The 23,971-nt window shown below is 44.6% G+C and overlaps 1 protein-coding gene across 9 annotated transcripts; it reads right to left on the bottom strand.

Annotated features, from left to right (window-relative positions):
- Positions 1-2,193: 2,193 nt before the first annotated feature.
- Positions 2,194-23,890, bottom strand: LOC115844604 (tropomyosin alpha-3 chain). Of its 9 annotated transcripts, none has more exons than XM_070044334.1 (9): positions 23,664-23,890; positions 17,774-17,907; positions 15,979-16,096; positions 15,789-15,859; positions 14,446-14,521; positions 13,593-13,655; positions 13,354-13,423; positions 12,321-12,399; positions 2,194-3,547 (listed from the first exon to the last, which is right to left on the bottom strand). In XM_070044334.1, exons 1-9 carry the CDS (start codon positions 23,793-23,795, stop codon positions 3,544-3,546), a joined length of 747 nt encoding a protein of 248 aa, XP_069900435.1. In that variant the 5' UTR covers positions 23,796-23,890; the 3' UTR covers positions 2,194-3,543. The 9 variants fall into 9 exon arrangements, with proteins under 9 accessions (XP_069900435.1, XP_030697757.1, XP_030697760.1 ...); XM_030841895.2 differs by lacking the exons at positions 2,194-3,547; positions 14,446-14,521 and adding exons at positions 3,555-4,914; positions 15,074-15,149; XM_030841896.2 differs by lacking the exon at positions 2,194-3,547 and adding an exon at positions 3,555-4,914.
- Between the last annotated feature and the right edge of the window lie 81 nt (positions 23,891-23,971).

Below are 23,971 nucleotides of genomic sequence, written 5' to 3'. Positions count from 1 at the left end.
ACAAACCTTAGTGCTTCTCTTAAGTGATGGTAAAGGGAAATCTACTCCAGTTAGGATGAGCCCTCTGATACTTTGGAATCCACTTCCGTTAGGTTCCCTCACACCTTAGGAAACCACACCACCTATGTTTGGGTCCTCTCACACCAGAAAATCATGTCTTTCCACCCCCAGTCAGAAAGTCATCCCCCCAGAGTTGATTACCCCAAAGTTGAGTGTACACTTTGAGAGTACTCTCATATAAGGGGGGAAACATAATATTACAGGCAGATCTCATCTCCACCCAAAATACATCTTCTCATATTACAAGAAGTTTATACTTCATGGTGTCTATGCCTCAATTCATTCATCTTTAAGATGGGAATAATAATACTTCATAAGACTGTAAAAACCGAATGAGTTAACACATGCAAAGTGCTTAGTTAAGTATGCAATAATTAGTTGTGTTTTTACACTGAAAACCCCACCTTATTTAGTTTGTAGAGAACTCACAACCTAAGCCTTTCTAGCCCCTCAATAAATTTCCTCACACCTTGGGAACTTCCTCTCTAGCTGTTTACACTGAAAGTTCTTCGCATTGGGTAGCCATCAATGCCTGAGGCCTCCAACACAGGGCTTCCTTGCGCCCTGACAGCTGTTCACACAGTGACTACCCCTCCCAACACCCAATAAGAAGGCCAGTTTCACACCCTAACTGCTCATATAAAGCCCCACACATAAGCTGAAGACATCCCACACAACGAGGACAGGCCACTTCAGGAGGGCTGGCCACTGCACTCCCACTGACACCCCACTCCCAGCCCCTACGGGCAAGGGGCTCTTCAGGCCGAGTGACCGCAAAGCATTCCTGTGGCGTCTTCGGTTGAGGAACCCCTCCCATTCTTCCTGGGTGGCGTTGGGGGTGCATACCCTCGTGACCCTCTACCCCTCACCAAGTGTAACAGCCCCGCTGCGCCTCCAGCAGGAAAGGAACCCGGCCTGGCTCCCGGCCAAAGGGCAATAACACCTGTGGCACGTTAAGTTTGTTGGCCAGGGTTCCAAGCAAAAAGAGAAGCAGCAACAGGAGGCGCTGCAGAGGAAAGCAAAACAGCCCGTCGCTTCGGGGCCCGGGTGATCCAACAGCCTTCATGGCAACTGCCAGCTCTCGGTTCCCGCTCAACTACAGCCGCGCCCTCAGCCCCAACGTCAGCCAATCCGCAGGCGTGACGTCATCAGGAGGCGGGCCTTCGTTCTGCGGGGAATTATGGGAATGTTTTTATGAAGCGCTCCAGCAAGCCGTTATGGAAACTTTAAGGCACATACCCAGCTACCCACTTAAAGGGCTACTTTCTTAAATATTGAGTGGCAGATTTTTTTAATAGTAAAGAACAAGCAGAGCAGTCTAAAAAAATAGTCTCTCACAGCTAAATTTCTCCTTCTGTTGCCTACTACGTTTGGCTCCTAGAGCAACTCCCTGCCCCCCCTTTTTTTGGCAATAATTTCCAGTCAGCATTGGCCCATACATATAAACGGAAAAAATGTTCCAGTCTCTAGTATAAACAGCTGGACGTTGTCAAGGAAGCTGTCATTTTTACTAGGAAGTCCGTTTCATGTCCAGCCTCAAGGCCAGAGTGCAGGAAATGCCAGGCACTGGCGTCTCACAGGCAGCTTAGAAAGCTATCCACTCACGCTGCCTGTTAAGCAAATACTCTGAGAGCACCTCTTGTTAAATTGTTTTCTCCAAATATCCAACAGAGTATCAGCTCGAAGCCTGTCTCAGGACGGTTTACTAAAACCACAAATGTATAGGAGTACGTAATCCGTGTCATATATTGTTGAAGTTGTTTAGGGAGCAGAGCCTAATAAATCCAGATTTATAAGAAAGAATCAATACAGTTATAAAGGAAATGTATAGCTCACCCTGAAGACGCCAGTGTTAAGGTCCAGCACATAAATATTTCTAATCTTCACATTTACCCTAACAATACATATTATCTTTATTTTACAGATAATGAAACTAAATGACTGACATCAGAATACACAACTAGGGATCTGAGAGCTGAGTTCTGACCCCAGTTTTGGTCACCTTCCAAAATGTGTGCTCTACATCAAATCCTGTTGCTTCCACCCACAAAGGTCTGATTTCTACCCAAACTTCATAGCTCCTGTGTAGAAAGCCCATTTGGATTAGGAAATAAAAGCAAGCACCTCTGAGGGTTGGAGGGACTGGTTCTTTATTTCAAAAAGACATTTATCAATGTTCAGTATCAAAACAGTTACACTATTGTTTTTTCTTTCTCCCAATCGGCCCCCAAAGAGACCACACCAAAGGGGAGTACATTTTAAGCCAATTAAGCTGTAGGATGCACACCTAACTGACCTCACTGAAACCTCACCAAAAAGGGGGGACTGGGTAGGGAAAGAAACGTTAAAAGATCAGCACACTGCCAGCCCAGACTGTAGAGGGCTGTCACAGCCAGATGGGGTGACCAGTGTGCCCCAACCCCAAAGAAGCAAAGTTTCAAAATAATATAAAATTTAAAAACAATTTTGTACATAAGCTATTCAAGATTTCTCCAGCACTAACTGATACAATGCACAATGAGATGGCACTTTTATTAGAGACAGCAGCTTCAGACCCAGAAAAGGGTGATGAGATGAGTTTCATATGGCTAAATCAGTGGTAAAACATAATTTTCTTTCCTTTCTTTCAAGGAGGCGGGAGAGCAAATAAGTGGTTGCCTCAAAATAAGGGGCACATGATCCATTCTGTGAGCGGCTGGGAACAGGGGAGAGCTGGGACAAGGATTTGGTCTCAGAGGTCTCACCATCTTGATTTCATCTGGTCACTTCTGGTGGAAAAGAAGTTGCCCAAAGATACCGTAAAGCTGAAAACCTGAACAGCGCTTTTTTTTTTTTTTTTTTTTTTGGCTAACTCCTTCTGGAATCACCTTTCTGGTTTGGCGGGTACTTTTTACAGAGCAATAAGGTTTCCCAAAACGGAGTCCTCTGGGCTGTTTGGCTCTCTGTAAGGCAGGCCCATACCTTTTCCCCTCCTCTACGGAGAGGGCAATATGCATTAAGCTGAAAAGTTACCTTCCAAAAGTGAGAAAGGGATTAGACTGCTGCTTCAGAACTATGGAATTATCTGGAATGTTTTACAAATGGCTGCTACATCAACAACAGAAAAGGTAATTACAAAATGTGTACATCACAACATGCTTTTAAAGACACTTAGCATTGTGCTCACATTCCCTTAAACGTTGTTCCCAAAGGTGCTCAGCCTCTAGCCCAAATGGAATCTCTGGGGAGAGGCAGAGACAGTTTGGCGAAAAGGACACAGGGGTGGGGGTGGGAGAGGTGGCGAAAGGAGAAAGCAGCCTTCCAGTTAAAGGTCAGCCCTCAGTTTAAAGGTCAGCTTCGGGCAGGCTGGCCTCAGCGGAGTCGGGTCAGAGGGAGGAGCAGCGGCAGGATGGGACTGGGGTGCTCTACATCTCATTCAGGTCAAGCAGAGTCTGGTCCAGCATCCTTTGTGTACAGAGGTGCTCCTCTTTGGTGCATTTCAGTTTATCTAATGGGGGTAAAGGAGAGACGTTATAAAAACTAGAAGTAAATTTCAAGGTCTACCCACTCTGAGAATTGCTCCTGTTGCAGAGAAACTGCAGACTAATAAAGCAGCTGCCTTCTCAGCCACAGAAGTGAGCTATTGCATCACTCAGTTTTGCAGGGCCTCAGGCTTGCCTACTGAAGTTACAGGTGTTGCTGTACTTCTGGGGGAGGGAGCTGGGGACCTTATCAGTCATTTCCTCTCCTCCCCACACCCAACCAAGGCTTTCAGCTTTCAGTCACTGAAGGAGGTGGCCTTAAACACCAGCCATCCACTCTTCTAGTCTCTGCCCACAGGACAACACCTACTCGAAATAGCTCGCTGGAGCTTGACACATTGAGAACAAGGACGGGCATATTTCTACCAGTAGACAGCAGAACAGCAGAACCTCATCTTGAAAAGAGCACAGGAGGATCCTCATGCACTACAGGCTTTCCTCAACAAGTAGAGAGGAAAGGAATAACTAGTGGGATAAATAAAAGAACCCCCATAGCTAAGTCAGAGAATCTCGAAAGAAAACAAAGTCAAGAATACTACAAAACATCCTTGTAAGCAAACCCTTAACAGATTTTTGCAGAGCTATTCTTCAGAACTGCCTGTGACATAGTTACTTACAATTAAACATAACACCAGGAAAAAGCAGCAAGAGGAAAAATGTCAGGAAGAAAACCGGCAGCTGAACATCACGGAGAATCAAAGCTTCCCAGCAAGTAAACCACTCACTGCTCTAAGGAGGTGGGGAAAATACCCTTCAACTCAGAGAAGGGGATGACAACGCAGACCTATTCATATCCCACACCCCTTTCTTTCCCTTCCCTTTTTTCTACCCGGTCAGAAGGGCCCATCCCTGGGCCTGCAGATGAAGCAGTTACAACATCTTGTCAAGTCAGTCCTTTTATTGTTAGAAAACATCCATGCAAGGGAACATATCCTACAGTCAGTGCACAAGTGAAAAAGCAGCAAGTAAAGGTGGAAAACAGAAAACTCTCCCAGGTTTTCTCACTATCTCTCAGGTCCCTCCCTTCATCACCCACAATCTCTTGAAAAGGGACAGAAAGGCAGTATTAATCTTAACTGTTCCCACTTTACAGTGCAGTTAGGAAGTCGACACTATTCTAACTGTCCCAACTAAAAAGAAATTTGCTTAGGGCAAAATAATAACTTTTAAAAGACAATCAGCTTTTTGCTGGGGTCCAGGTCAGTGGTGTGAGCCGTAAGCTCGGTTTAATGGGCATCAGTGAGCCCTGCCCATCAGTCACACAGATCATGCAGCGTTAGCTTCAGCTCATTAGAAAGCAGGCGGTTTCGCTCAAGTTGGCTGTAGAGACGCTCTGCAGCAGCAATGGAGAGGAGAGAAAACAAGAGAAGGAGAGGAAAAAGAGGAGGAGAAAGAGAAAAAGGGAAGGTTAGTAGAGTACCAGAAGTAAATTTTGAGACTTTTAACTACCTGGTATACATAACATGTATCTGTAAGGCAGGATGGATGTGAGGAGGATTAGGTCAGTTGGTGGAAAGACCAACAGAGGAATAAAATAAAAAATGCAGACTGACAAGTTGAAAGAATGACATTTTGAGGGAGAAAAGTATCTCCTTCACCGTATTTATTCCCTGGGTTGAGAAACTGAGACAAGTGAAACACGGCAAAGGAAGGAATGCACCTGGCTTATAAGAAATACATTTATAATAATCGGGGTCTGTAAGGAACCAGAGTGAATGGTTGAACATTTTTCTGTAAAAGCATTCAGTACAGTATTATGAATGGGAGACTGGGATCAATATCCCTACACTCACTCAATCCTGTACTTTCTAATGCTTCTTGTTGTAGGTGTTGGGTGACAGGCCCATCATAGTGGCACAGTGAATCAAAACCCAACTTCACCTTTTCTAAAAGAACCCCAAACCTGTCCGAGCCAACAGTGTGTCCAGCCAGCCCCAGGTAAGGTGAATTACTGGTACAAGCCAATCAAGACTATCCTGTTTCTCCAGTCTCATTGGCAGCTTGGGGGGATCATGTGATCCAGTTTTGGCCAATGAGATGTAGGGGGTAGTCTGTCAGGGGCTTCTAGAAAAACTTTAGCTTTCTTTCTTGCCTTGAACATGGATGTGATGACTAGAGTTGCAAATTTCAACCTTAAAAGAAAGGGCCGTGAGAATCACAGAAATCCCAACTATATCAGGCCACAGTTGCTCAAATCAAGACTTTTTATTATGAGAGAAAAATAAATCCCATATTTATTTAAGCTGCTATTAAGATGTTTCTTATAACCAAAAGCATTCCTGATACAAGTAATTAAGCGCTCAAATCCCCTGGCTTTATCTGGATTTTCTACTTGGAGCACATCTTAAAGAGGTGTAGAGTGGTGATCATTTTGTAATGCATAGAAATATCAAATCACTATGTTGTGCACCAGGAACTAACGTAGTGTTGTAGGTCAATTATACTTCAACAAACAAAGCCACAGAAAAGAGATCAGAGTTGTGGTTACCAGAGGTGGGAAGTGGGGGGAGAGGGAATGGGATGAAGGTAGTCAAAAGGTATAAACTTCCAGTTATAAGATAAAGAAGTACCAGGGATGAAATGTACAACATAATATAATTAATACTGCTGTATGTTATACATGAAAGGTGTTAAGAAAGTCATCCTAAGAGTTCTCATCATAAGAAAAAAAATTTTTTTTAATAAATAAAAAGGAGGTAGAGAGAATCCAAATCCATGTGACCAACACAGAGGTAATGGCAACTGGGGATGGATCTTCCTGGTCTACTCCTAATGTCAGCCTCTGGTGTTCATAAACAAGTTTCTTTCTATGTTTTACAGTCTGTTTCAAAATGGTCTCAGGACTTCAATATGAAAAAGACTCTTCTGCCTTGCATCTGTGGGCTGACTGTGGGCATTGCTCAGGTACCTTGCCTTCTGGGCTGAGGTTTTCCCAGTTCCACCTGGAAGCACGGGGCCAGTACGTTCCCAATAATACTTGTCACTCTGTACCCAATCAAAACAGAAAGCATATATGTACAAAAAGATCCTGGGCGGAATAACCAAAAAACAAGAGTCGTATTAAGGGGCAGAATTGGAGGGAATTTTTAAAATTGCACTTCCCACTAAACCAGTATCTCAATAGGAGGAATACTGCCCCTCCCCTCCGCTAGAGGGGAATTTAGAAATGTGTAATTGTCACAATTAACTGGAGGGCCCTACAGATATTTATTGGGCAGGGGACAGCAATAAATAGGATTGTTCTGTATATCCCAGAATTATCCTGGCTTAAAGGACTAAAGTTCATCATTGAGAAACACTGTACTAGTCTATACTAGTCCATGAGGCCTGGGATTCAACCTGTCTTATTCACTGGGGCAACTCTGACAAATAGTAGGGGTTCAAATTATGTTGAACTCTCATTTCTTGAACTTTCTGGTGTTATATTACATATAAAGACCATATGCAACCTGACTGATCCATAGCATCTATATCCAAGTTAGTCAGTGTGACTCCCACATCCTTCTTGGGAAAGAAGGTTGTTATCAGGATCATATCCCTAAAAACAGCCAGTTCAATGAGGGTTTTGTTCCACTTAGGGAAGAAATAAAGAGACAGAGAAGAAGTGGGAGCATTTTATTGCCTAATTAAATCCCAGAACTTATAGTTCCTTAAGAATTGCAGAAGGTCAGAAAGATAAACGTGGCTGTTCTCTCACCTTGAACTTAGTAATAAGTAAGGTTTCTAACTCTGTTATTTCTAGGAACTAAAAATTCAGGACCAGACACTAGTTCATTAAAGTTCTTGGTTCCCTGATAAGAGTAAATGAGGGCTTCCCTGGTAGCGCAGTGGTTGAGAGTCCGCCTGCCGCTGCCGGGGACACGGGTTCGTGCCCCGGTCCGGGAAGATCCCACATGCCGCGGAGCGGCTGGGCCCGTGAGCCATGGCCGCTGGGCATGCGCGTCCGGAGCCTGTGCTCCGCAACGGGAGAGGCCACAACAGTGAGAGGCTCGCGTATCGCAAAAAAAAAAAAAAAAAAGAGTAAGAGTAAATGAAACAAACAAACAAAAAAACAAGCCAGAGAATCCCCATTTGATCTGATTTTCCTTTCAGGGAATAATCCCATGGATGCTACACATCCTTCACTGGTCTGAATAAGGTCAATTTCATTCTGTAACAGGAAAAGGAAAAAGGATGCGGGTGCTTGGGGTAAAGGGAACTCTATCAGTTTTAAAGCCTCAAAGTTCAAGGAATGAGGTAGAAAAAACAGATTTTGCTCTTTTATGTTTTTTTTAAACTCCCCTCTCATGTTAAGGCTAAGGAGTATTCAATATGTGAATGGAAGAAACTGGGTGTGACTAAGACAAGGTTGCCTAACATAACAGGTCAGTTCCACCCATCAGGTAACTTGGGGTCCAATCACATTTTGTTTTATTCCTCATCCCAACAACGGTAATGAGGAAGGGAAGAATGGGCTCCAACACAATAGCCTGTGGTTCTTTCTTAGAAATTAAGATGAGGAGAGAAAGTTAAGAGATGAAGCACTTTGCTCTGAGATTACCAATGATGCTTCACCCCATTTCCACAGCTAGTCCTGGCTCAAGTAACATAGGATGGTTTCTATAAGGATACAAAGCATTAAACAAAAGAGTGAATTTATCATGGTACAGTATTGCAAATTTCACTCTGCTACCCTGGCTTCTTGGTCTCTATCCTTGCTCACACGAGTCATGCCGTGGGGAAAGATAGGAGCTACCAAAGTATAACACCTCATTTTTCTTCTAATCTCTCTCTACTCTCTCCTTTCCTTTGTAAGAAGCCTTTCTCTGTACCAAAGTCAACTCCTTCTGCCTACATACTAAAACATCTAGAATTGTACTATCCAATGAATGCAGCAGCCACTAGCCACATGTGGCTAATTAAATTTAGATGAACTAAGAGTAAATGAGAATTTAGCTCCTGGGTCACACTAGCCACACTGAGTGTTCAATAGCCACATGTGGCTAGTGGCTACTATACTGGAAATCACTGCCAAAAGTTCTATTGGACTTTGTATAGACTATAGACTACACTTCGTGCCTTTATTTTCTTTCCACCAATTCACTCTTCTGTTCCTTGAAATATGGCTCCTCTCCTTGTCCTTAATGTCCAGTGTATACCCTCAGATTAATAAAACATCAGTGACAATGTCCTATTTTCAGTTATCTTCCTTCTCTATCTGAAGTTGAGAATCACTGGAAATCACCCAGCCTTGAAGTTTTTAAAGTATCAAAGTTACTCGTTCTCCTTCTATCCCTCCAACCAATTCCACTTGGCTTCGTCCTCTACACAGATTTTCCTCTGCCTATGTTTTTCTTTTTATATTTGCAATTGTCTTTTAGGGTTCAAATTTACTTCCATGGCCTAAACTGCCTGCCAACCTCATGGATTCCTAAATCTCTCATATCAATTTCTCCCCCTCAAGTCTTAGGATTTTGTTTTCATCTTGGATACCTGCCAGTTTTTCAGACTTATACTCTTCTCTACTTTCCCGTGCCTCCCCAAACCAAGACCACGTGACCTCTGTACACCTTTAATACTACCATTTTCCTAGGCTCCAAGTCAGTCATCCTTGACACTTCCTTCTTGCATTTAGTGACCAGGCCCTTCACAATGCCCAGGTTTAGCACCATCCCCTACTACCACTACTCTAGTTCAGATTATTATCTCTGGGAAACTGCAACAACCTAACCCAGTATTTCCTAAAGTGTGCTACAGTCACTGCTAGTGATATGTGAGAAGACTGCAGACAGTATACATTTGTGAACTTAAAAAAAATGTATTAGCTGTATTATTTTAATGTGCATTAGAAAAAAACACTAGCACATGTCAAAACTTTTGATTTCAAATTAGAATTTTGTAGCGTAAGAACAAATCTGAAAAGAAGTAAATTAAAAAAATAATGTAGGCTGCACGTGAATATGGCAAAAGCCATCAAAAGTGGTATGCAGGGCTTCCCTGGTGGCGCAGTGGTTGAGAGTCCGCCTGCCGATGCAGGGGACACGGGTTCGTGCCCCGGTCCGGGAAGATCCCACATGCCGCGGAGCGGCTAGGCCCGTGAGCCATGGCCGCTGAGCCTGCACGTCCGGAGCCTGTGCTCCACAACGGGAGAGGCCGCAACAGTGAGAGGCCCGCGTACCGCAAAAAAAAAAAAAAAGTGGTATGCAAATGAATGAAATTTGGGAATCATTGTCTTAATGGATCACTTTGATAATCTGCTCTTCTAACATATTAGTAGTTGCCAAATTAACTCTTCTTATATGCTACTCAGAACATATCCTTGTTCAAGATCTCCAGTGGCACCCCCATTACCTACAAAATTAAAACTCCCCAGCCTGATACAGCACATACCTGTTCCCTACTGTAACTAAATGGTTATAGCTCTGGTGTCCTTCCCAACTCTATGCCTTTATTCTTTTGCTTCTCTTTAATGAAGATACTCAATATCCACTTTCCTTCAACCAGATTCTGGTTGTCAAAAATCCAATCTTTTGGAATCCAATAAAAATGAAGAGGAAAATTTTAACATGTTTATTAAGTACCTTTTACGTGCCTCCTACCATGAGACTTTCTTAATCATCTCCACTGCAATCAACCTCTTCCCCGTCTCTGAACTCCCACAAAACTTCATTATTTGGGGCACATATCACACATCATCTTTAGTTTTATACATATGTTCTCTCCCCTACTGGATTCTGAGCAACCTGAGAGTAGGGATGATGCCTCCGTCTTTGGTTATTTCTGTCCCCACCTTAATACCCTGTGCCTAAATTAACAATAACTTAACCTGCACCTTAATCACAAAGGCTGTGTGGCAAAAAGAAATGGTATAGACAGAAAGAAACCTGAATTTGATGAGACCCAAAGTTTTAAAGTAGGGAAAACCTCTCTACCTGGCTGTATCTGTTTAAAAGAAAGGCAAGTTTTAAATATATACTCCACTGAGAAACTGAAATACTAAGTGAACAATACTTAGGTGCTTAGATAAGTACAACCGATGACTACACTACCCAGATTCAACTATCTCTGCTGTGTAAATTAGCGTAGGAATATCCGAAAGGTTGATATTTAATTCTACAACATAAACTAGGAACAATCTTACTAGAAGCAATTAACCATATTTATGCATGTAATAAATTACTACCTTGTGTATAATATTTGAAATATGCATGATTTTTATTTTTCCAGTAACAGTCATTTATCACTTGTCTTATATCCCGGTAGCACATACTAGCAGGCAAATGGTAGTGAGCCTCACGTATGTAAGAAAGGTTTAAAGAAAACATAAAACTGCTGGAAAGTCTACCTCTTACGTATTTTCTGTGACTTGGGATAATATAATTTGTCAATTTTAGTGGTAACATATTTGGGTTCATTGGGTATTCCAAGGATGCACCAGTTGAACCACTGGTAAAACGGTAGAGAATATATATTGGGAGGTACTTCTGTGGTCTCTCAAAGGAGGAGAACCTAAAGAGAAGACAAACATTCCAGAAGGGATGATTTAAGAACCTGGAAGTAAAGGACTTAGACGATCTTATTCAGCTTGAGTGTAAGACTAGAGCTCCTATTCTAAGGAACTTCTCCTAGTCCACCACTCTGATAGATTCAGATCAGTTGAATTTAAATGTCAAGAAAAAATAGACACACACAAAAGTGGCTTTGATTATATAAGTCAGAGGAGGGAGAGCCTACAATAGCTGCTCCCCACATTACACCCCCAAGGCTCCTTTTTAGGGACAGCAGCAGCTTTGTCAATGACACAAATGCAGGGTGGCATGAGGCTTCCGGCAGCTTAACATTTTAATTTGGGGTGAGGGGTGGAAGAGAATACATAAGTTGCTTTGTGGTCCCCCCGCCCATCCTAATGCCTTGGGGGTCAGCCAGGCTGACCCAAATGGAATCCAGAGCGAGAGTGGGGCGTTGGGTTCCCCGAGGAAAGAGGGCAGATCCAGAACAGAGCAGAAACGGTGATAATTATCTGTGTGAAAAAGTAAGGAGACTCTAGGTGAGAAGGACTAGCATCAATCTAGACAGCAATCTGGGAGAAAGGAAGAGGAGAAAAAGGAAGAGGTGGCAGTAGGAATGATAAAAGAGAGCCAGACACTACAACCTGAGTTATTTGGCTTCTTTTCAGGGTTAGTGGGAAAAAGGCAGATTAGCATCAAGGATCAGGGATCCACAGCAAACAGATAAAGTCCCCAACAACTCATTTTGGTGCTTTTTACTACCTGGCTTGCTCTGGGGCTCAGCTCGATTTTTAGGTGAATTTGGTATTTCTAATCATGGGTGTTTCCCCTAAACTTTAGTATCAGGGCATCATATACACCCATGAAGTCTGAGTTTTGTTGTAAGATGCTAGGGCCCAAGTCACTGGCTCTCTGGGCCCTAGTTCCTTAAATTATATGATGACATGATTCTATCTTCATCAGTTGCCCTTCTGAGACTAAATTTGAGAAACAGATAGAAAAATCCTGGTGTCATAATGAAGGGACTATGAATAAAAAATACAAAAATTACACGTAGATCAGGGTGCTACCACTGATCCAGGATTAAATGCCTCCCCAGCTTTTGCCAACAAGTAACCAGCACCAGTGTTTTAAAGATAAGAGTGGAGATTCTAGTTTTCAGAAGACAAAACCAGAGCACACTATGCACAGCCTACACCCCCACCCACCCACAAGCCAAGGTCCCAGCCCCACTCTGCTGTCAGATAGTTACATAGAGGTCATGTCATTGAGGGCGTGGTCCAGCTCCTCGCTAATGGCCTTGTACTTCAGTTTCTGGGCATAGAGCTCATCTGGACAGGCACAGGAACCACAGGGAGGAATGAGGGGACAGATAAAAGGTATCAGAAGCAGATGAAGAGAGGGAATCATTAGAAATTAGGGAAAGTGTGACCATGGGTCTAATCCCACAGTTAGGAGAACATCTATCCTGGTTGCCATGACTGGCCATTTTCAGATCCACTGTCCCCAGGACCAACCGGACTTCTTGACGCCTCTAATCAACTGCAGTAAAGGTTGAGAACCTGGGCATAGTCATGACTAGAAATTCCAATCACCAATGGCACTCAAGAGGATACCACTCCCACCCAGTTAACCCAATTCTTAGCAGTGATAATGCTGAATTTAACATAGAAAAAGGAGAAAATACACATTAACATTCAGACACTTCTTCTTTACCTACCCATCGTGACCAATATTGTTGGCCCCTTTGCTCTACAGGTTGCCTCCACAAAACTCTCCCAAAGAATATCCTGCTACCCAGAGTGTACCAAAGGAGCATATCTCAGAGTTCTCAGAGCAATACAAACTTTCCCTTGTTAGGGTAGATACAGTTGCCAAATTATGGGGGCAGGAAGTATTTAGAAAGCCCCTGGCATTGGTCAGCTCTGAGAAGTGGTCATTCCACTGCTGCATCTCTTGGTGAGGTCCCCCACAACTTGAGTGGTGAACAAGATTGCCAAAAGTAGCCATGGGGTGACATGGAGGTACATGCTATTACCAGTCTCCTCTAAGGGAAGGATGCAAATTCCAGAATATTAGGTAAAGTCTTATTACAGGAAGAGTAAGTGTAAAAATCCACTTCCAGGATTTGACCCACTTCACCTAGCTGTGGCACAGGGCAGGGCGTAGGATGCATGCCAAGTCATTACCAACTCCCTTTGGTGTACAGGGGAAGAGGCTAACCGTCAAAGGGCAAGGTCATCCTCTAGATTTCTTTATTTTAATCCCTCACCCAGGCTCCATACCTTCCAAATCATCAATTGTCTTTTCCAGCTTGGCTACCGATCTCTCAGCAAACTCAGCACGGGTCTCTGCCTGGGAGAAACATGAAATCAGTCAGAATCAGAGATGAGTAAGACAGAGAAGGATCTCTACTTCTTCCACCTTCTACTTCTATACCTTTCAGAACCAAAGCCAGCTAGTCTAAGTCTACATTAATGCCTCTAAATGTTTTGGGTCCTTCCTTATAATCCCCTCAGCTCACCTCCTTGAGTTTATCAGTAAGAATCTTTATCTCTTCCTCATATTTGTCTTCTTTTAGAGAGTACTGTAAGAGAAGTAGAATAAACATTTCAGAATAGAAATTACTCACACAGACAATACCCCCCCTCCTGACATTTACTTTTACACTGAACATCCTCTTGGATTTAATGTGCTGAATGATCCATGAGAAAGAGCAAGGCCGTTTTGGGACAACAGTCCTTAAAATCCATAAATCAATGTCCTTAGAGCCATGATACCCTCAGAATCCTCCAGGACCTTTATTTATTTTTAAAATTGTTTTATTTTTGGCAGAGTGGCATGCAGGATCTTAGCTCCCCGACCAGGGATCGAACCTGTGCCCCCGGAATTGGGAGCATGGAGTCTTAACCACCAGGCCACCACGGAAGTCCCCAGGACCTTTATTTTTTAAATGGACCTAAGCTTTGATCTTATTCAGATCAACCCAGGAAGGTATTCTTCCTGCCTCCAGGTTAATGAGTAGGTGTGGTGACACCCTGACGCCACATGGCTGAAAGAGTCCCACAAGAAGATAAAGACAAGTCATCTGTCTTGACTGCTCATTAGGTCTCAGACCTGATACTTTTTGTTGTCCCCTTCTGTCAGCATAGCAGTATCAGCCAGAGGAGAACATGACCCCAGTCACCTGAGACCAAGAAGTCATTTTAACTACAGCAATCAAAGTGCACAGGAATTAGCATTAAACCCAGAATCTGGAAAGAGTAGGTGGATACTTCTCACTGGATTATATAAGGAATGGGTTTCTCCAGTCTTTCATCAAGGGCAGGGCTGGGCCCAGGCCCCAAAGCCTGTCACTTTTACAAACCAGCCCCTACCTTCTCCGCCTGAGCCTCAAGAGACTTGAGGTTGTTGGTGACATTCTTCAGCTCCTCCTCCAGCTCAGAACACTTACTGTGAATATTTTAAATACCGCAGGAAAGGAAAGGGGAAGAAGAGAATAAAAAAAAAAGGAGAGAGACACACAGACATGAATTGTACCTATATGTAGAGAGAGTTGGAAGGCACACTGGGGAAAAGAGAAGTTCCCAGGTAATCTGAGCAAGCATCAACCCTCCTCCCTCTACCATAGAACATGTCAGGAGCTGGACCCTCCTGGGCTGGGACTCAGAATGTTTGGATACTAATAAAGAAAACACTTGACAGAAATCACTACCAGGAACAAATCATAACTGCTACCTGGGGTGGAGGTGGGAACGGATGCCCAACCCAAATAGTCCCCAAAATCACCCAAGGGAAGGTGAGACCCTGTGGAGAGGCAGTGAAGCAATTAGGAAAGAAGAGATGAAAGATGCCAAGTAAGTGGAGAGGAATGGAGCATTCCATGAAGAGATGAAAAAGCACTCAACAAATCAACCAGTGGAGGGGAGGCAGCTGCAAAACAAAACAAAACCAAACAAAACCACACCATATGTATAACCTCTCTGTGGGTTCAATGGTTAGTACCTTTTCTTCAGCAGCACTCAGACACTTCAGGTTCTGGTCCATCAGTCTGATCTGCTCATCCATCTCTCGGCAACGGCTGTTAGTGATAGTCACAGGGATCGCACAAGCCAGGTTGTGGGGAGGGAGAAAGGTCAAAAAGGAACACAGCAAGGAAACAAGCAGCAAAATGGGAAAAAAAATTTAAAAAATCAAAAAATGGGAAGAAAACATCACCATGGTCATGATATGTCACGTCTAGGAGAGGGGAATGCAAGGGAAGCACAAATAAATATGCATCAGCACGGACTTTGTTAAACAAGGCCCAGAAGGTGCCAACAGGGGAGCAGGTCATGTCTGCCTTTGCCCTAAAGTTCCCCAGCAGCCTGGCAAAGTGGTAAAAACAGAGACAGATCTTAAGTCGGCACAGCGACTTCAATGCCTCAAGGAGAAGCAGAACCCAGTTGGGTGTGCCGGTTAACATTTCACCATTTTTTTAGGTTTCATTTTCTTCTCAATGAAGAAGCCTCATTTGTCACTTGTCACTAGTTAAGAGAGTAAGAAAGCCCAAAGCCATTCTTAAGGCTAAAAAAAAAAAAAAAAAAGCATTCTAGATGACTCCCACTCTCTAGGTCCTGTTTAACAAGGTTGAAGGGATGCTAGTTTATTCACATTAGTGCCCAAGCCAAAGGGGAAGGAACAGAATGGTATGGCAAGATTTGGGGAGCAAGATACTCACGACTCTGCCAGCTCAGCTCGCTCCTCTGTGCGTTCCAAGTCTCCCTCAATAATCACCAACTTACGAGCCACCTACGGGACAAGACGCAGGTACAGCTCAGTGAAGCAAAGGAGGAGCCATTTCCCTCTCATGATTCTTTTCAGAAGCCCAATATCGCTGAAGAGAGAGGGACAAGCTAAAAGCGTCTTACCTCTTCATACTTCCTATCTGCCTCTTCTGCAATGTGCTTAGCTTCTTTGAGTTGGATTTCCTGGAGTTCCATTTTTTCTTCATCTTTTAAGGCTCGGTTTTCAATAACCTTCATACCTCTGCCAGAAACAATACGGACAAATGTGGCACTGACAGCCTGGGGAGACTGTCATCAACTCAACTCCAAGGGACCCAGAATTGCACCTTTTAAAGCCCATTCCTCTCTGCTTGTCGCTCAAAAAGAATTTCCATAGCACCCTCCAACCTTAGTTTAATTATTTTGTTTAAAACTTTCTTATAAAAATAATACACTTATTAAAAATATTTAAGTGTATAGTCTAGCATAAAGCAAAAAGTAAGCCTCCCTAATTCTAGTCCTGCTCATCAGAAGTAATCTCTTAATTCATAATCCTTCCAGAAATGTTTTATATGCCAAAAATCTCATCTCCATTTCCCCACACCCCAAAGGAATCATACTACACACTGCTCTGCAACTGGTTTTCCTCTTTCTATAATTTGGACACTACTCTGTAATAGTACACACATAACTGTCTTATTTATTTTCACAGCTGCACTGCGTTAATGTACTCCCAACAGGGTATTTTTAATTCTGAAAGTCTTAGTTTGATCCCATCCAAGTCATCACACACCTTTGTTCTCATTTAACTCACATGTGACAAGGAGCCAATTGGCTATTTTCGACAAAAAATGAGTTGATTCAAGGACTGTGGTTCTCAACCCTGGGCACATATTAAAATTATTGGAGGAGGGAGTTCCCAGGTGGCCTAGTGGTTAGAATTCCAGGCTTTCACTGCCGGGGCCCAGGTTCAATTCCTGGTTGGGGAACTGAGATCCTGCAAGCCTCTCAGCGCGGCCCCCCACCCCCAAAAAAATTATTGGAGGAGCTTTAAAAACATTAATGCCCAGATCTCTTTTGCAATGGATTCTAACTGATCTGGGATGGGACCCAGGCATTCTGAGAGATTATATATATATAAAATAAATTTATTTATTTATGGCTGTGTTGGGTCTTCGTTGCTACACGAGGGCTTTCTCTAGTTGCGGTGCGCGGGCTTCTCATGGCGGTGGCTTCTCTTGTTGCGGAGCACAGGCCCTAGGCACACGGACTTCAGTAGTTGTGGCATGTGGGCTCAGCAGTTGTGGCTCGCGGCCTCTAGAGCACAGGCTCAGTAGTTGTGGTGCACAGGCTTAGTTGCTCCATGGCATGTGGGATCTTCCCGGACCAGGGCTCAAACCCATGTGCCTTGCATTGGCAGGCGGATTCTTAACCACTGCGCCACCAGGGAAGTCCCTGATATATTTTTTAAACTCCCCAAAGATCCCCACCACACACTCCCATGATTCCAACAGTGCAGCCAGGCTTGAGAGCTTATTAAAACACTGATTGCTGGGCTCCACCTCAAGAGTCTCTGATTCGTAGATGAGGGGTAGGGGCTGCTGAGGATTTGAGTTTCTACCAAGTTCCCAGGTGCTGCTGGTCTGGAACCTCACTTTGAGAACTGCTATGGGTGGGTGCTGTCTAAGTGGAGGTCATCCTGGTGACCCCATTTAAGGATTATTAGGTCAATTTATAGAGAAACACCAATTATAAAAGGGTCACAGGTCCAGGTAACCCCTACTCTGTCGGTCTTCATAAGGAGAGAATATGCAGAAGGAAAGAAGATCCTATAAAAATAGGTTACGGTTTTAAAAAACGGGTTTATAAGAAACCTGTTTGATCAGAGCCATTATGAACTTCTTTTGAAATCCACACTTCATCAGGCCCCTCTACACACCTCTCACTCTCATCAGCAGCTTTCTCAGCTTCCTCCAGCTTTTGCAGGGCAGTGGCCAGGCGCTCTTGAGCGCGGTCCAGCTCCTCTTCAACCAGCTGGATCCTACGGTTCAAGGAGGCCACCTCAGCCTCAGCCTGTGTTTAAATGAAAGAATGGGAAAAGGAAGCAGAGGCATGGTGAAAAGAAACTGAACTAATTATGACACTAAGATTGGGGCTGACTACCACCATGAGGAAGCCAGAGCCTTGCAGGGTAGAACGTGACTTAACTCAGATGCACATAAGACCTAGCAGACATGATTTTATATTCTATAATATTACATGTATTTTCCTCCCTTTCCCATCAACGAATTCCCATTTGTTCCACAGGAAAAGTGTTTTCAAAACTCAGCTCCTTGCCCAGCCCAGTGTCAGTTAATACCAGTTCAAATTCCTGAACACGCTAGTGTCAGAAAAGGTAGCCAGTAAAGGGGTCCTTCTGCCTGAGCTCTGGCTTAAAGGTGTATCTCACTCTGCAGCAGCTTTCTCATAAGTGTCACATAAAGTGGAAAAATAAGAAAGGTTTCTTAAAGAGGGAATCTTGGATTATCTATTAATTTGTTGCTTAACTCAAGTTGTTAAACCTCTGATCAGCTTACCCTAACACCAGGAGGATGATTAGCTAAAAGAATAATGTTTTCCAGAAGAACCGTCCAGAACAGAAAAAGCAAAAGGATGGAATATTGGGATACCTACCTCCTACCCTTTCAACTTGCCCCCTCCTCCCACCTTTTAAAAGTTGGCTACAAGGAGCTTCTTTTGGCTAAAATTATCTGCTCTGATGGCATTACCAAAAAAACTGGGGGCAGAAGAGAATGTTTCCTTCATGCCCACCACCAACCTCCAAATTTCTGAATTGTGACTCCTTTCTATTCCTCAAGTCATCCCTTTAGCCTAACCCTCCAGTACAGCATGACAATCCTCTCCCTGGCCTCCACCCGACAATAAAGCACAGGCTAGAGTCCAAGTAGTCCCATACCTCCTCCTTGGCAATGGAATAAGAAACAAGGAAAGAAGAAGGCAGCTGCATGTGCATGAATTCTACTGGTAGAAAATCTTCCCTCCTCTGACTGCCTTTCCCCTCCCCAGACCTTTACTGGTGGCAAGTACACTGACCGCCACAACCGCACAAGAATTTAATCTGCCCTGCACACTCCCCAGTTCAGATGCTTATCCAAGTGCTTGGTAAACACGATCTCTCTTCTACAGCCCAGATTGTGCCTGAATTCTATTACCCTGATTTCCTCCTGGCAGTCAGGGGTGGGGGTAGCTAGAGAAATAATCTGGGCCACCAGCCCCTATGGGAAGGGATATAGCCCAAAACACTCCTGTTAAGAATCAGGTAATTTGGCACAAAAATTTCCAAATACAAACATGGGAGATTCGAGGCACTGCAGGGGTTGGGGCTATATAACCACTGACCTACAGGAAAAGAAAATCAAGACATCTATATAAGCTGAAATTACTAAGAAACCATTTGTGTCTCTATTCAAAATAACACAAAGACAAGTATTCTCTGGTCCTGTCTCAGGAAACCAGATGCGCCCTAAGACAACACACATTTCGCCTCACAAGCTCAAAAAGGCTGACAGGTCAAGATTATGAGAACGAGTCTGCCTATCAGCCAAGAACTATGCAACACTGCCAGTACAATGATTTATCCCACCCCGCTCCCTTCAGATGCCTAGAACTAAAGAAAAAAAAAAAAAAGGGAACAACATCAAACCCAGATTTGAAGGAAGCTCATGAAATCTATGTCCCCACCCAGCTCACCAGAAGTTACCCAAATGAAGTAAAGATAACAGGCTACGGGGGTGGGGGTGTACAGTTTCCATGACAACAAGCTGGCTCGGGCAGTTTCTCCCACAAATCAGCATTTACAATAGAATTCTTCGCAAGGCTGAAAAGGGAGGAGGAGAAAACACATCTTGATGCCCTAACTAGAGCATGCGCACATTGAACAAGCCTGTACCAAAAACAGAACCCAGGATGGGAGTCCCAGCAAAAGCTTTGGAGACCCCGGTGGGGAGGGAAGGGAGGAGGGCAGTCACTATCCTCTTTTTTCTCCTCCCACAGAGGATCAGTTTTCTTTACAATGAAACAAAAGCTTGCAAAATCAAGATCTGTTTAATGTTTAAAGGAACAAGGGAAGACACCTACCTGACTTTTCCTTCCAGCCAGAACCTATGCACAATACCTATCCCTTTCAGGTCAATCAAGTGGTACCAAGAGACTGAGTGGGACTAACTTCTGCAGATGAGAATGGGAAACATGGCCCTGAGAAACATTAACTTTATATGCTCTTCTGTCACCCTAGGTTTAGCATGCCTAGATGTGGTTTTGATCTTTCAGCTTGCCCACCTCTGCCCAGCTTGGAGGTACACTGTGAGGTCCTTCCTTCAAGTAATAATAGGATTCTCCATTACCCAAGAAGCAAAAATCCCAAAGCCGGAGAGGGGAACACAGCAGCGATTCAGTCATATCAGAAGATGGCTGACAACAGCTTCAGCTATGAAATGAGTTTGGTTTAAATGCTACCATCCTCCACACTGAAGAGATTCCCCAAGCACACTATACCCGTCAAGGCAAGAAACGGACAGGGGACTGGTGTTCAGAGGCAGATCAGGGCCAAGGACAGAAGGGGATTAGCCTATATCTGGCATTCTGCCACTTTGGGGTTTCTCTTTTTAGACAAAAGCCACGGATGAAATGCAAAGGAAAAGAGTAATGAAAAAGTTAGGATTGAGCCCTGTGAGTAATGGACTGCCCCAGTTCACTGTGTTCACAAATATTATCTACCCAGGGAGATACTGTGTCCTTGGGGACTTTAAATTTCATCAAGGGGCAGGCAAGTTGGATGGAAGGAAACAGAGTTATCTGTCCCAGAGTAAACAAAGGTGGAGTCTAAGCAGAGGCACTCAGAGCAAAGGGCTATTTGGCTCTCCCTTATGAGTATGTGCTCTAGAATGAAGGTAAGAGAAAGGTACTCAGCGGGAAAGCAAACCTAAACCAAAGAAAGGTGATAAAGCCAGTTGCTTACTCCACCAGACCCTATGAACAGGAGAGAGCCACACAACAGTCAGACATTCTAACCACGGCCGGCCACCCACCCCCTGCAGATTAGGAATTTGGGAATAAGGCCACAATCGAAACTGCTAGTCAAAGCCCACTCACTCCCTCAGTAGTATTCCTAAATTTTTTACACCAGGAAAAAAAAGAGACAGAGAGAGAAATACCCGCGGAAGTTAGGAGACAGGTATTAACAACAAATAAGGTGAACTGTACACTTAAAAACGGTTAAAATGGTAAATACTTACCATTGTGTATTTTTACCACAACACACACACACACACACACACACACACACACAGAGAGAAGGAAAAACACTGCATTTAAATATTATGTTGCAGTCTGTTTCAGTTTCGCAAAAAGTGCAAAGGAGATTCAAAATCAAAAGTGGATTTGACAAGGTGCTACATTATAAAATAAAAGGTCAATCTCCAGACCAAGAGCAGAAAAGACAGATGTATTCCAGAACTCGGTCTCTGCTTTGGACTCATCCAGCTTCCCAACAAGGGTTGGATGTTCACACAAAGCAACCAGAAAAGGAATTAAGTGACAATCCCACTAACAGCATGCGATACCATCAGGGAGTGCAGAGCTTCCAGCTCCAGGAGGGAGGAGCCTGCAAAACCCACATTCCAGAATGCCCTAAGAGGATAACAGACAGTTCAAGCACCACTCCCCTCCCTTCCCACAGGTGTGTCTCCTCAGGAGGAATTCAAAGTTCACTAGAGCAGAAAGTCGAAAGATTAGGCTCCCTCAAGCTAGAGAGTAGAAGATACCGGTTTCATAAATCTTTAACACTACTTCCCCATCTGAGGGCTTTCTCACTAGATCTCACTCAGCTCAATAAGCAAATTTGGCAGGCTCTGAGGGAGAAGCTTAAGAAACATCTGAAGCTGCTCCCTCTGTTGCCTATTACCCTAGAGTCACCAAGGGTGGGGAAAAAAGGAGTTAAATTTTCCTGCAAGAAAAATTACCAAATCCTCGGGGCAGTGGGTGAGGATCCTAGGGGGAAAACAAAATCCTGGGGGCTGTTGCTGGGGGGACAACATCACCTATCCTAGAACTATTCCTAGCATGCCCCTACTTTGAGCCTGATTCTGGAGCTCAACACATGGCTAGTTCCTTCAGGCCATCCCTGTCTTCCTCTTTAAGGGGATCTGGTCTCCAGAACAAAGGAGATGAGAAGCTGTCGCTAGTCGTAAAGAGTCACCCAGCCAGTCCATCTCACTTGAATTGATAATTAGAAGTTACGGGCATAATGAACGGAGGAAATATCCACTGAGAAATGGGTGACTGAGAAAGACAAGCTCCCAGCACTTCCATGCCCAGTTATAAAAAGAAATGACTATTCTAACAATCTTTAAGTATTAACCTGGAGGGCAGCTGTTTTCCCCCTTTCCCCCCCAAAACATTAATTCTCAGCCACTCCCTGAAGGAGCAGCCAGAAAGGGGGGGGGGGAACTTACCAAGGGAAAGAACAACAAGGAATACCAATAAACCACAAGAGTTCTTTCACTAGGTCTTCAAATTTTAGCAACAGTTACTTTCCAGCCTCAAGATCCTCCAAAACCAAAGCCTCAACTCAGGAGATCAGCTCCACCCAATGGACTGCGCCCTAGACCTTGGAAAATCTTATGGCTTACTAAAACTAGTCCACCACTTCTAAAGAGAAAGCAGTTTCAAGAATCACCACTCAATCCATTAACATTTTAAGTGCCAACCTTCAGCTGAACAAATATTTATTGAACTTAAATTTAAAAAAAGACACGGTAATGGGTAATTGGGAAAGTAGCAGAGTAACATCACTTCGGAACTCATTATTTTGTCTCCATCAACCATACTGCCTAGGTCAACCAGAAACTTTGACAGAAATCGGCACTCCATCAGATTCTCTACCACATACACTCGCTTATCAGCTCTGCTTGGAAGAAGTGTTCATAACCGGTTCAACTTGCACTCTTCACACTTCAGCAATAAACGCCTGAATCTGGCAGAAGTTCCTGCCTTCCAGGTCATCATAGCAAGTTCTGTTGGTTCCTATATTTGCACTAACAGAGAGAGTGAAGTACCGTCTCCTCCCCTCCTGCTTCACTACGACAGAAAGAGTGGGTTTAGCAGTTGCAAGGGCTCCCCCTAAGAGGAAAGGGCCCCAGGACGGAGGATGGGGCGGTGCTGTGGCCTCAACCTCCTCCAGGGAGGGTACCGCGCTTCCTCTCAGCCGACTGCTGCCTCATTTCCTGAGCAGGAGGAGGGAGCGGAAAAGCTGCCAGCAGGCCACGCCGGGGGCTTTCCGGCGGTTCCCACCCCTCCACTCCCCACCCTTTCACAGTAAGTTCGGCTCTGCCCCCACCCAGACCAGAGAGGAATCCACCTACTCTCACCCCTAGAGCCAGAAACCTTAATCGAGAGCACAATCCCCGCCCCCCGCCACGGGGAAGTGGGGGAGGGAGAGGCCGCTGAGCCCCTCCCCTGACCGCGCCCGACTCGGAGGGACTGAATGAATGAGCAGGGAGAAAAGAGGAGGAGGAGGAAGAAAACCACCCGCTAGTCCCAGTGAAGCTCAATTCCTTCAAAGGTCAAGCCTGCTCGCTCGAGCAACCCAGTTCCCCCTCACCCGCTCGAGGTCCAAATGAAGCTAAGCCCCACCCATCCTCCGAGCTCCAACTTCATCTTCGAGTATGCTGGCCCCCTAAGGACCGTGCTCCACCGCAAAAATGGAACCCACTTCTGTCCCATCTTCTCCAGCGCCTGCCCCTCCTTCACGCGCCTCGCCCTCTCCGTACCTGTTCCCGGGCCCGCCTTTCTCCCTCCACTTCCCGCTGGAGGCGCTCGGCCCTCTCCTCTGCATCATCGGCCTGCTGCTGCAGAACCTGGATCTTGCGCTTCACCGCCTCGATGGTGGTGATCCCGGCCATGGTCCCCACCCAGCCCCTGCTTGCCTTCGGGTTCCTGCCTCCTCCGCTCGGCGTTGCAGCCACTTCTCACCCTACTTCCGCCTGCTCCGCCCTGAAATACCGGAACTCACCCACCCGCCCGGATGTGACGCCACCACTGCCGCGCCCTCCCACCGCAGGCAGGCGGGAAGGCCGTC

The sequence above is a fragment of the Globicephala melas genome, chromosome 1, assembly GCF_963455315.2.
Source record: "Globicephala melas chromosome 1, mGloMel1.2, whole genome shotgun sequence".
Classification (NCBI taxonomy): domain Eukaryota; kingdom Metazoa; phylum Chordata; class Mammalia; order Artiodactyla; family Delphinidae; genus Globicephala; species Globicephala melas.
This window is presented reverse-complemented; position numbering and strand designations above follow the sequence as displayed.

Coding starts and splice junctions, on each gene's coding strand:
- LOC115844604 (XM_030841895.2), bottom strand. CDS start 23,795: ATGGCCGGGATCACCACCATCGAGGCGGTGAAGCGCAAGATCCAGGTT. Junction 13,424..13,592: donor TTACTGATAAACTCAAGGAG/GTGAGCTGAGGG, acceptor TGTTTCTCCCAG/GCAGAGACCCGTGCTGAGTT. Junction 4,915..12,320: donor CTCAATGACATGACCTCTAT/GTAACTATCTGA, acceptor TTGCTGCTGCAG/AGCGTCTCTACAGCCAACTT.